This window comes from Trichechus manatus, unplaced genomic scaffold (genome assembly GCF_000243295.1).
Source record: "Trichechus manatus latirostris isolate Lorelei unplaced genomic scaffold, TriManLat1.0 scaffold00075, whole genome shotgun sequence".
Lineage (NCBI taxonomy): Eukaryota > Metazoa > Chordata > Mammalia > Sirenia > Trichechidae > Trichechus > Trichechus manatus.
In genome coordinates, this window is record NW_004444011.1 from 5,396,816 (window position 1) to 5,410,260 (window position 13,445).

Here is a 13,445-nt window from a genome sequence, read left to right on the forward strand (position 1 = left end):
TCTGACAAACAGGCATAGACATGCCTTGAGCTCTACAGTTTCTCTTCTTGGTCAATTATCTTTATCTGTAGGTCAAAATTAGCATTACTAGAATTTTGGAAAAGTTCACTTTGCAGCAGCTGAACAGCAGATGGTGTCTAGATGAATTCTTCCTCATTAACTGCTAGATATACTTGGATTTTGCTAGATACCTTTTCCTGAGGGACTCAGGGATATGGCTGTTTTTCAACCTGTCAAAATATCTGCTCTTTCTGTTTCTGTTCAAAATGGCTAAAAGAGATTCAGCAAAATTACACCTAGCTATACATATGTGGGGGCCCTGGTGGTGTAGTGATTAGGAGCTCAGGCTACCAACCAAAAGGTTGGCAGTTTGAATCCACTAGCGTCTCCTTGGAAACCCTATGGGGCAGGTCTACTCTGTCCTATAGGGTCGCTATGAGTCGGAATTGACTCGATAGCAAAGGGTTTGGGTTTTTTGTTTTTTTTTTTAACACATATGTGAGCAGGCTTGATGTGCAAAAGAATAATCGGGCTTTGAAAGTGTACCTACCAAGGTGGAGGACATCATTGTATAGTGAACACTCATTTCCAAAAAAAGCATTCTCCACAGGTTAAGAAATAATAGCTTTGGTATAATACTCAGATCCTTTCAAGTGTTCAGGCAAACTGTACACAGGTGCACCCTCCAGAAGAGCGTGTTATTGTTCTCTTCTCACGTCTATGAGTCTGGTCTGTATTGCTCTCAGAATGATGCCCGTGAAGGCCACACTAAAGTCTCCTATTTTTACATGCTTGAAGAAAAATAGTTCTGGGCTTTTAGCTCTCCAAGTACATTTCCCATGTGGTATACAAAATAATCTTCCGCATACTTGAAAAGTTTTGCTGCAACACTGACCATAAGGTCAAGAAGATTCATGGTCCATGCACTCTCTGTTCCTCTGGTCTCTCTGCATGATCCACTCCCATGGGGAGAGGCCACACTACTACATTTCTATGTGCAGCTTCAGATGACATTACACCTTGGTCTGCCTGAGCAAGTTAAAGTTTTCTTCAGAGGATCACTCTGTGACATGAAATTCTCCTCGAGATCTGAATCAAGCCCAAATGGCAAGCGATGTTCACAACAGATCTCATAGATCTATCTACTAAACCATTTTCTTATAGCTCAGTAGATTATTCAGATAAACTGACATCTCTTGTAAATTGGTGGTACAGTTGATTCATTTGTTATTCTGCTTTTCGACACCAGATTGTTCACAGGATTTTTCTTGAGGTCAAATCAGCAAAAATAATGGGTAAGCTGCTACTTCCACCATTTTAAACATAATATTGATCTCTGTCCCCTTTCCTTCTCAACTGAGAGTACTCTCAGATATGGTGACAAATAGAAGCTCTGACTTGTTATTGGGCCACACGAACATGTTCCAGCCAAATAGTGTGACATCTACAATTTTAGGTTGTTTCAGACCCGCTGTCACCTTCATTTCCTGGGCTACCTTTATGCAATCTGTTTTCATTGCATTCTTGTACTCACAAATATTTAGTTGCATAACGTTGACCATCTAATTTACTGCTGACCTTATATACTCCTCCACATCCACCTTTTGCTAAGATGGCAAGCTCTTCAGATTGCTTTAAGTAATATAAAGTCTAGGTTTCAGAGGCTACTTCTCCTGTTATTCTCCTCACAAGGATGCTGATAAACTCTCTCTTTAGCTGACTTCATTAAATGAGTCTCTGTTGTTATGTGGCCTCATCAAACTAAATACCACATAGCAGTGGAAAGAAGACAGCAGCTCCATTTTGATAAAAGTTTAACAAAGTAATTTAAATACCTGTCTTGAATGTCCGAGTCTTGGCATAAGCATGTAACTCAATCTCTCCAGCAAAAAATAAGAAGCAATATTTGATTTGCAACTGCAAAAAGGAAAGATGACTCTCAAAGGTATCCTTTTAGCACCTGGAATTATGCCGGAACATCAGATTCATACACTATGAGCGTAACAATATTATTGACTGCATGAAAACCACACGAAGATACAAATTTCTGAAGATGCATCACTTATTTTAAGAAGACTGCCAAAGATGATGATTTAACAGTGCAACTGCAGAGGTGCAGTTAAATATTAATTTGGAAATATGACTTTTCATCTAGATCAAATAACTAGTTTTCTAAATAATTTTGCTTATATCGTATCCCATGTTTTCTTGGGCATGTATGAAAAGTGAAGCAATAGCTGTTAATGTGTTGGCTCTACAAACAAAAGAACTTCACAAGTAGTTAAGGTTGCCAGTTTTCTAGCTGTGTCATCAGGTACTTCAAATAGAAAATTAGTCCAGTTAATTCCAATAATAGTTTTATTTTTTTCATCCAATTCATAGAATCAAAAGAAAGCTTTTAGAAATTCATTCATCATACCTGAGACCTACGTGCTCAGTGAAGACCTGGAAGGCCACAAAGCAGGCAGTGTTTCTGACCCACTGTCCTCAGCTTTGCGGTTGCAGACCTGGAGCCTCCTTCTAGCATTGAGTCACAGTCCAACCAGCCAGCCTACAGAGTGAGGTCCAGCAGGTCTAAGATACCCACCTCATTTATCACCCAAATGTAACAGAAATTCTTAGTTTTTTTGGGTCAGAAACTCCTTTTGAAGCTCATGAAACTTATGGATCCTACTCAGAAAAATTCTCAAACAATTTGGAGGGTTTCATACACTTCAACATAAAGAAAATAAAAATCCTCACAACTGGACCAATAAACAACATCATGATAAATGGAGAAAAGATTGAAGTTGTCAAGGATTTCATTTTGTTTGGATCCATGGTCAATGCCCATGGAAGCAGCAGCCAAGAAATCAAACAACGCATTGCATTGGGCAAATCTGCTGCAAAAGACCTCTTTAAAGTGTTGAAAAGCAAAGATGTCACCCTGAAGACTAAGATGTGCCTGACCCAAGCCATGGTGTTTTCAATCGCCTCATATGCATGCAAAAGCTGGACAATTAATAAGGAAGACCAAAGAAGAACTGATGCATTTGAATTGTGGTGTTGGCAAAGAATATTGAATATACCATGGACTGCCAAAAGAACGAACAAATCTATCTTGGAAGAAGTACAACCAGAATGCTCCTTAGAAGCAAGGATGGCGAGACTATGTCTTACATACTTTGGACATGTTGTCAGGAGAGATCAGTCCCTGGAGAAGGACATCATGCTTGGTAAAGTAGAGGGTCAGCGAAAAAGAGGAAGGAAGACCTTCAACGAGATGGACTGACACAGTGGCTGCAACAATGGGCTCAAGCATAACAACACTTGTGAGGATGGCGCAGGACCAGGCAGTGTTTCGCGTTCTGTTGTTCATAGGGTCGCTATGAGCCGGAACCAAATTGACGGCACCTAACAACAGCAACAACAACACTGCTATCGCATAAGGTCCACGGAAAGTGGCAGGGGGTGAGGGAAAACTGAGGGGGTGCAGAAAGTAGGAGAAAAAAAACTGTGCTTGCACTAAGGCTGAGACTATGGTAAGAGGAGAAAATCTGAATAATTTTAGACACATACCATGATAGCCAAAAAAACCAAACCCATTGCCATTGAGTTGATTCTGACTCATAGCAACCCTAAAGGACACAGTAGAACTACCCCACAGGGTTTCCAAGGAGCAGCTGGTGGATTCAAACTGCCGACCTTTTGGTTAGCAGTCAGGCTCTTAACCACTGCACCACCAGGGCTCCTACCATGATAGAGACATATTTATTCCTAGCAGCCTGAGTTTCATGCTAGAATCCAGTCTCTGCTAAGGGTGCCATTTCAGATGTATTATGAGTTACAAGGCTTTTGTGGGATGACTCAAAAAATGAACTACTATAAGTTTAGTAATAATTACCCAGGGAAATGACTTACAAATGGAAAATATCCTACTCATCAGTCAAAGACTGCCTTTATCAGCATAGTTTTGGTCAAGCTGGTATTCTGAAGATATAATAGAATATTTTAAAAATACTCTTATACCAGATGAAAATATTCCAAGCAAGTAATAGGTATGATTTAAGGAGTTAAGTACACATCTAAAATTATTTTTGGCAAAATATAGTTTGAAGTTTCAAAAAAATCAACATATCAAAACTCTTTATATAAAATATAACTTATATACACACAAGCAAATTGTATTATACTAAGTTAAAAAAAAAAACTTATCAATTTTAAGAGCCACCAATTCTTCTCCCAGCTTGTAAAACTGGAACATCACCATCTTTGAAAGGAGTTTTTACATGAATATATTTGCACATATTTTTCTATTTTAAAACTATACCTTACAATATAAATCATATATTTGTTGAACTAATGTAACTTTTTTTATTAACATTAAAGTCAGTTTAAATAAAATTAAAACAAGTCCCTTAAAGTTAAAATTTAAAAGGATAATGCATTACATGAAATTATTTGATTATTTTTAAAAGTTGACACTTACTATTCGAAGCCAGGATTCCAAATATCATAGTAGCATTTCTTCTTACAATTTTGTCTTCATGGGTGAGCAGTTTAGTTAAAGGTTCCACAGCTCCAAGTTCAAGCAGAGTTGCTTTATTTTCCTCACCTGACATCACAGGAAAAATAAAATCATACCTGGATATCACTTACCTCATAAAAGCTCTTCTTTGCATCATTCCAATTTCTTATTTGCCATTTGCCTTTCTACATTCCTCTTGTTTCCATTCATATTTCTCAGAATAAACTTCAGAGCGCAGGTACCCCCAGACATTTGCTGCTCTCCCTTCCACCGATGTTTACAAAGCTAGCTTCATCGTGTCATCCAGTTCTTAGATCACACGGCACCTCCTCAGAGGGCTCTCCTCTGACCACCCAATCTAGTGATATCACCACATCCAAGTCTTCTCTCTCTTTATCCTGCTTTATTTACTTCTTACCACTTAACCACCTGTGATCATTAAGGTTGTATGTCAGCTTGGCTGGGCCATGATTCTCAGGGGTTTGGCAGTTATGATGTAGTTTGGCAGTCATATGATGATGTGATCACTTCCATGATGAGATTTGACATAATGTCATCACCTCCATGATAGGATCTACCGTGAATAGCCAATCAGTTGAAAGGGAGCTTCCTTGGGGGTGTGGCCTGTACTGAATGTAAGTGGACTTTCTGGCAAGGCTTGTGGGCTCTTGCTTGCTCTAGATCCTACAGCTGACTCCTGTTTGTCTGACCTCCGGTTCTTGGTACTGAGCTAGCAGCTTACCTGCTATCTTGCCTGCTGATCTTGGGATTTGTCAGTCTTTGTAGCCTGTGAGTGAGAGCTCTGCTCTCTCACCTGCTGATCTTGGGTTTGCCAGCCCCTGCGGCTATGTGAATCAGGAGAAGCCTCTATCCTGATCCACGGACTTGGGACATTCTAGCCTCTACAATAGCGTGAGCCATTTCCTTGATATAAATCTCTCTCTGTATATATATTTATATGCTTTATTGGTTTTGCTTCTCTAGAAAACCCAGCCTAAGACATTTGGGAGTGGGGTTGTGGTATAACAGATAACTAAAATGTGGAAGCAGTTTTGAAACTGTGAATGGACAGAGGCTGGAAGAGTTTTAAAGTGCCTAATAGTAAAAGCCTAGATTTCCTTGAAGAGACTGTTGGTGGAATTATGAACATCAAAGACAATTCTGGTGAGGACTCAGAAGGAAGTGAAACACTGGAGATGGTGAAGATGGCAAGAAGCAGCATCAGAGAACCGGAAGCAGCAAAGGACCAGCAGCAGCAAAACCAGGAGACTGGCGTGAGACAGCACTGGAGCCGACCCACAGAGTGAGAACTGAGTGCCTTTGGCAGGATGCTTCCTGGTGGAGCGGGGTGCCTCCGAGCACTTATCAGTGAGGCTAGGCCTGACGAGACCCACGGAGCAAGAGTGCTGAGTGCCTTCTGGCCGAAGTTTACTGGCAGAGTAGAGTGCCTCAAGGCACTTACTGGTAGAGCTAAAGAGCTTTGGAACACTTGCCCCAGCAGGCTGACATGGGTAGCAAGTCCTGAGGGGTCAAGAGGTCAAGGAACCAGGAAGCAGAAGCTGAAGAGACAAGGAGCACGGGAAGCAGAGCTGCCTCAGTCTCAAAGGGTAGGGCCATGACTTCTGGGGTCTCAAAGGGTGAAGTCGCCACTCAGATGGACTAGGAGAATGGGACTGCCCGAATTTGAGGTAGCAAAGTTGCCATTCCAACGGGCCTGGAAGGCAGAGCTGAAGCCCAGGGCCGAGGGGCCTCCACTCAGAATTGGGAGAGTGTGGCCAATACCTAGAGTCTGGAGGGCAGGGCCATTGTCTAAATGGTCTCAGAGAACAGAGGATTATTTTCAAGCCTTGAGAGCTAATGTATTGTGTTCTGCTGACTTGCTTGGTGCCTGTTATCCCTTCTCTCCCTCCAATTTATCCCATTTGTAATGGAAATGTCTAGCTTGTGCCTGTTCCACCACTGTACTTTGGAAGCAGACAACTTGTATTCTAGATTTCACAGATGAAGAGGAATTTATGGATTTTGGGCTTGGAGTTGATTTAAGACTTTTGCTATGATATGATGGGGTGAATGTGTTTTACATGTGGCAAGGACATGAATTTTTGGGGGCCAAAGAGTGGAATGTTATTGATTGAATTGTGTAACCCCCCCCAAAAAAAAATATGTGTCAACTTGGCTAGGCCATGATTCCCAGTATTGTGTGATTGTCCACCATTTTGTCATCTGATGTGATTTTCCTATGTGTTGTAAATCCTAACCTCTATGATGTTAATGAAGCAGGATCAGAGGCAGTTATGTTAATGAGGCAGGACTCAATCTACAAGATTAGATTGTATTTTGAGTCAATCTCTTTTGCGATATAAAAGAGAGAAGGAAGCAGAGAGATAGAAGGACTTCATACCACCAAGAAAGTAGTGCCAGGAGCAGAGTGCATCCTTTGGTCCTGGGGTACCTGTGCTAAGAAGCTCCTAGAGCAGGGGAAGATTGATGACAAGAACCTTCTTCCAGAGTTGACTGAGAGAGAAAGCCTTCCCCTAGAGCTGGTTCCGTGAATTCAGATTTCTAGCCTCCTAAACTGTGAGAGAATAAATTTCTCTTTGTTAAAGTCATCCACTTGTAGTATTTCTGTCATAGCAGCACTAGATAACTAAGACACCACCTGTGTTTTATCTTCCTACTCCACATAATTTCCTTTCCATGAGGACAGATACTGTTTTTGCCCTGTTCTCTTATATATCCTCAATGACTATCACAGTGCTGGCCATGTAATAGGCACTCTATAATCCTTGCTTGCATAGTTAATTAATTATAAAAAGGAATTAATAGGTATAGTCCCCTCTTCAAGTTAAAGTGGGGGTAGTGGGGATGGTGATACTCATTTTTCACCCAGTGAGGTGGGAGGTCCTATTATGTCCTTCAGGGTGCACCTGTAACCAACATGGAGGTGTACAAGCTGCCCAGAGTACCTGGGGACATTCTAGATGTGCCAAAAAGCCCCAGGACCAGAAGTTCAGTTAAGGCCAGAATCTAGCATGACATTATAAGCAGTTCATCCATACTCTGATGAATGGGATATCATTCTACAAAGTCTGGAATAATATTTAGATCCTAATAAATTTGTTTTTCAGTTTCATTGGTCTACTAGAATATAGATTTCACTTTCAAAATTAATTTGAATCTAGTAAAGTTATTTTAATTCTTTATGCCTGTTTTCTCATAAGAAAAGTAAAATATGTTGTATTTTAAGAGATCAGTTCATATTCTGAAAACATAGTTTTCAAAGTATAGACTGTATGTTCCTGGAGCCCACAGAGTTGCCCTGCATCTAAGTGGTCAAATCTGTCACCTAATAATACTTGTAAATAAGCACTATTGAATATTACAACTTCCCTTGTCAAATCATTCCATAATATTTGCATTGTACTGGAGTTCTAAAAATAAACATTTTACACAAAATATTTTATCATATGAATTTAAATTTGAGATACATTTTAGGATAAAAATAAAAAACCAAACCCACTGCCATTGAGTCGATATTTTATATATCCAATTGTTGTAAAAATTAAATTGTGTCTTTAAATTTGCAATCTAGGGCTTTTAGAATATAATTTTACTCACATCTTCATTAAAACATATTTATCACATTTTAAAAATTATATACATTTTAATTTCATGGCTAGACAGAAAAGATTGGCAAAGTTAGTATCATCTTTTATATCTTTTTATTGTTTTTAACAGCTGTATTGAGGTATAAGCTACACATATTTGAAGACTACAATTTGTTAAGTTTTGACATATGTGTACACCTGTGAAACCATTATTGCCATCATGATAATGAACATATCCAGCAACCCCAAAAGTTTTATCTTGCCACTCTGTAATTCCTCCCACCTTCATTTGCTGCTCCCCTATCGTGTTCCCAGGAAACCACCAATTTGCATCTGTAATTACACATTATTTTGCATTTCCTAGCACGTTAGTCAATAGAAACATATGGTATGTGCTTGCTGTTGTCTGTCTTTGTTCACTCAGCCTAATTATTTTGAGGTTTATCCATGTGGTAGCATGTATCAGTAGTTCATTCCTTTTCATTGCTGAGTACAATTCCATTATATGAACGTGCTGCAATTTGACTGGATCATATGGCAGGTGTATGTTTAACATTTAAAGAAATGGCCAAACTGTTTTCCAAAATGATTGTATCATTTTACATTCCTACCAAGAGTGTATGAGGGTTCCATTTCTCCAAATACTCACCAACTTTTGTTATTGTCCATCTTTTTTATTATACTAATCCTAGTGGGTATGCAGTGGTATTGCACTGTGATTTTAATTTGCATTTCCTTAATGACTAATGATGTTTAGCAAAATGTGCTTTTTACATCCGTATATCTTGGTGAAGTCTGTTCAAATCTTTAGTATATATATATATATATATATATATACATATATATATATATAAATTGAGTTGTTTGTTTTCTTATTATTTAGTTTTGAGAGTTCTTTATGTATTCCAGATGCAAGTCCTTTCTAAGACATATGATTTGTAAACATTTTCTCCTCGTCTGTGGCCTGTATTTTTATTCTCCAGTGTCTTTTGAAGAGCAGAAGTTTTAAAATTTGATGAAGTCCAGTTTGTCAAATTGTTCTTTTATAGATCATGTTTTAGTGTCATATCTAAGAAACTTTTGCCTAACCCAAGGTCACAACGGATTTCTCCTATGTTTTCTTATAGAAGATTTTTAGTGTTAGGTTTTACAATTAGACCTGTTATCCATTATGAGTTAATTTTTGTATATGGTGCAAAGTATGGATCAAAGCATATTTTTTCACATATGGATACTTCATTGTTCCAGAACCACTTATTGAAAAGATTCTCTTTTGTCCACTGAACTGCCTTTTTTGCCTTTGTTGAAAAAGTTGTCCATATATGTATGAGACTATTTTTGGATTCTCTATTTGTCTATATTTGCACCAGCATCACGGTATTGATATTGTAGCTTTATAATAATCTTGAAATCAAATAGTATAAGTCCTCCAACATTGTTCTTTTTCAAAGTTTTTGTTTTTGTTTTTTTAACTTTACCAGGCCCTTTACATTTCCATATGAATTTTAGAATTACTCCTTTTCTACAAAAGACCTATTGAGATTTTAGAAGGAATTGTGCTGAATCTATAGAACAATTTGGGGAGAACTGACACTTCACAACATTTAGTCTTCCAAGCCATAAACATAGTACCATATTTTTATGCAAATAACATGCATCTTCTATGTTTGTTTGCCAATCCACACCCTCCCCCAGGGAGGTATTTTTGAGAGTGCCACTATGCCAACTTTTTTACATGTTGCTATGAAAAAAAATTAGCATAGCATGCTTATGAAAATATCTCACAGGGGAGGGCATGACTGGCAAACAGAATGCATGTGTTATTTGCATAAAAATACCATATATAATAACATTCATTTAGGTCTTCTTTAATTTCTTCTAGCAATGACTTATAGTTTTAAGTGTATAGATCATTAATGTCTTTTTACTTTTTGTTTATTTTATTTTATTTTATTGTACTTTAGATGAAGGTTTACAGAATAGTTTCTCATTAAATAGTCAGTACACATATTGTTTTATGACATTGGCTAACAACCCCATGACATGTCAACACTCTTCTCGACCTTGGAGGACCTTTTTTTCCTGGTGAAAATATACATAGCCAAAGTTACACCATTTTGAAAGTTTCTACATGTACAATTTAGTGACATCAATTATATTCTTCCAGTTGTGCTGCTACTCTCACTATCCTTTTCCAAATTATTCCATCACCATTATCTTCAACTCACTGCCCCCTAGGCTTCCCATCAAACCTTTTGAGTTGCTTTGTCAATTTGATCTCACATAGATAATTCTTTTTCTTTAGATGAAGGTTTACAGAACAAATAGTTTCTCATTAAACAGTTAGTATACATATTGCCCTATGACAATGGTTAACAACCCCATGACATGTTAACACTGTCCCTTCTCAACCTTGGGTTCCCTATCACCAGCTTTCTTGTCCCCTCCTGCCTGCTAGTCCTTGTCCCTGGACTGCTGTGCCTCGTTAGTCCCATCTTGTTTGATGAGGCTGTCCAATCCCCGGCAGAATGGTGAACCTCGGAAGTGACTTCACCACTGAGCTAAAAGGGTGTCAGGGGGCCATATTCTCGTGGTTTCTCCAGGCTCTCAGGCCACTAAATCTGGTCTTTTTTTGTGAGTTAGAATTTTGTTCTACATCCTTCTCCAGCTCTGTCCAGGACCCTCTGTTGTGATCCTGGTCAGAGCAGTCAGTGGTGGTAGCCAGGCACCATCTAGCTATACTGGACTCAGTCTGGTGGAGGCCATGGTAGCTGTGGTCCACTAGTCCTTTGGACTAATCTTTTCCTTGTATCCTGTTCTCTTCATTCTCCCTTGCTCCCGAAGGCGTGAGACCACTGGAGTATCTTAGATGGCTGCTCACAGGCTTTTAAGACCCCAGACATTACTCATCAAGGTAGAATGTAGAACATTGTCTTTATAAACTGCATTACGCCAACTGAGCTAGGTGTTCCCCAAAACCACGGTCCCCACAGCCCTTCCACCCAGCAATTCAGTCCCTCAGGGAGTTTAGATGTGTCTATGGAGCTTCCATGACCTTTCCTTGTACAAGCTGTGCTGGCTTCACCAGTATTCTGTACTGTCTTACCCTTCACCAAAGTTACCTCTTATCTATTGTCTATTTAGTTCTCCCCTCCCGCCCATCCCTGGTAACCAACAAAGATTGTTTCTTTTTGTGTATAAACTTTTACATGAGTTTTTACAGTAGAGGTCTCATACAGTATTTACCTTTTGTGATTGGCTTATTTCACTCAGCTTAATGTCCTCCAGTTTCATCCATGTTATGAGATGCTTCACAGATTCATCATTGTTCTTTATTGTTGCATAATACTCCACTGTGTGTATTGTACCATAGTTTGTTTATCCATTCATCTGTTGATGGGCATGTAGGTTGTTCCCATCTTTTTGCTATGGAAAACAGTGCTGCAATGAATATGGGTATACATAAGTCTATTCGTATGACGGCTCTTATTTCTAGGATATATTCTTAGGAGCGAGATTGCTGGATCATATGGTATTTCTATTTCTAGCTTTCTAAGGAAGCACCAAATCATTTTCCAAAATGCCTGTATCATTTTGCATTCCCACCAGCAGTGTGTAAGAGTTCCAATCTCCCAGCAGCCTCTCCAACATTTGTTATTTCCAGTGTTTTTGATTCCTGCCAGTAATGCCGGGGTGAGATGGTATCTCATTGTAGTTTTAATTTGCATTTCTCTAATGGCTGCTGATCATGAGCATTTCCTCACGTGTCTGTTGGCTGCTTGAGTGTCTTCTTTGCTGAAGTGTCTGTTCATTTCCCTTGCCCATTTTTTAAGTGGATTATTTGTCTTTTTGTTGTGGAGGTGTTGGATTTTCTTACAGATTTTAGAGATTAGACCTTTGTCTGACTTGTAGTTTTTCTATATCTTTAAAGAATGTTGTTGGTATTTGGATCGGGATTGCATTGTATTTGTAAATTGCTTTGGGTAGAACTGTCATTTTCACTATGTTGAGTCTACCTACCCATGAGCGTGGGATTTTTTCCCAGTCTGTAAATTCTCTTTTTACTCTTTTGGTGAAGTCTTTTGATGAGCATAAGTGTTTCATTTTTAGAAGATCCCAGTTATCTAGCTTATCTCCTGGGGTTTGTATGTTGTTGGTTATGGTTTGTATCCTGTTAATGCCATGCATTAGGGCCTCTAGCATTGATCCTATCTTTTTCTCCTATGAACTTTATAGTTTTTGGCTTTATATTTACATCTTTGATCCAAATTCAATTAGCTTTTGCATACGGTGTGAGGTATGGGTCCTGTTTCATTTTTTTGCAGATGGATATCCAGTTTTGCCAGCACCATTTGTTAAAAAGACTTCTTTTCCCCATTTGATGGACTTTGGGCTCTTGTCGAAGATCAGGTGACTGTAGGTAGATGGATTACATCTGGGTTCTCATTTCTGTTCCATTGGTCAATGTATCTGTGGTTGCACCAGTACCAGGCTGTTTTGACTACCGTAGCTATATAGTAGGTTCTGAAGTCAGGTAGTGTGAGTCCTCCTACTTTATTCTTTTTCTTCAGTAGAGCTTTACTTATCTGGGGCTTCTTCCCTTTCCATATAAAGTTAATGATTAGTTTTTCCATCTCTTTAAAGAATGTTGTTGGTATTTGGATGGGGGTTGCATTGTATTTGTAAATTGCTTTGGGTAGAATTGTCATTTTCACTATGCTGAGTCTACCTATCCATGAGCATGGGATGTTTTTCCATTTATGTAGATCCCTTTGGGTTTCTTGCAGTAGTGCTTTATAGTTTTCTTTATGTAGGTCTTTTACATCTCTGGTTAGATTTATTCCTAAGTATTTTATTTTATTAGGGGCTATTGTAAATTGTATTGCTTTCCTGATTTCCTTTTCATCGTTCTCTTTATTGGTGTATAGGAATCCGATTTTTGTACGTTTATCTTGTATCCTGCTATTCTGCTGAATCTTTCTATTAGTTCCCATAGATTTCTCGTGGAGTCATTAGGGTTTTCTATGTATAGTATTATATCATCCGCAAACAGGGACAGTTTAACTTCTTTATTATCAATTTGGATGCCCTTTATTTCTTTTTCTTGCCTTATTGCTCTAGCTAGGACTTCCAGTACAATGTTAAACAGGAGTGGTGATAAAGGGCATCCTTGTCTTGTTCCTGTTAGCAAGGGGAGTGTTTTCAGCCTCTCTCCATTAAGAATGATGTTGGCCATTGGTTTTGCATAGATGCCCTTTATTATGTTGAGGGATTTCCCTTCTATACCTATTTTATTGAGTTTTAATCAGGAATGGGTGTTGGACTTTGTC

At 38.7% G+C, this 13,445-nt stretch overlaps 1 protein-coding gene across 1 annotated transcript in view; it reads right to left on the reverse strand.

The window, feature by feature from the left end:
- Positions 1 to 13,445, reverse strand: part of ARMC3 (armadillo repeat containing 3) — a 138,477-nt gene that overhangs the window by 96,202 nt on the left and 28,830 nt on the right. Inside the window, exon 4 of the mRNA XM_012556714.2 lies at positions 4,469 to 4,594. Coding sequence (XP_012412168.2) covers positions 4,469 to 4,594 — 126 coding nt within the window. The remainder of the gene's footprint in view (positions 1 to 4,468; positions 4,595 to 13,445) is intronic.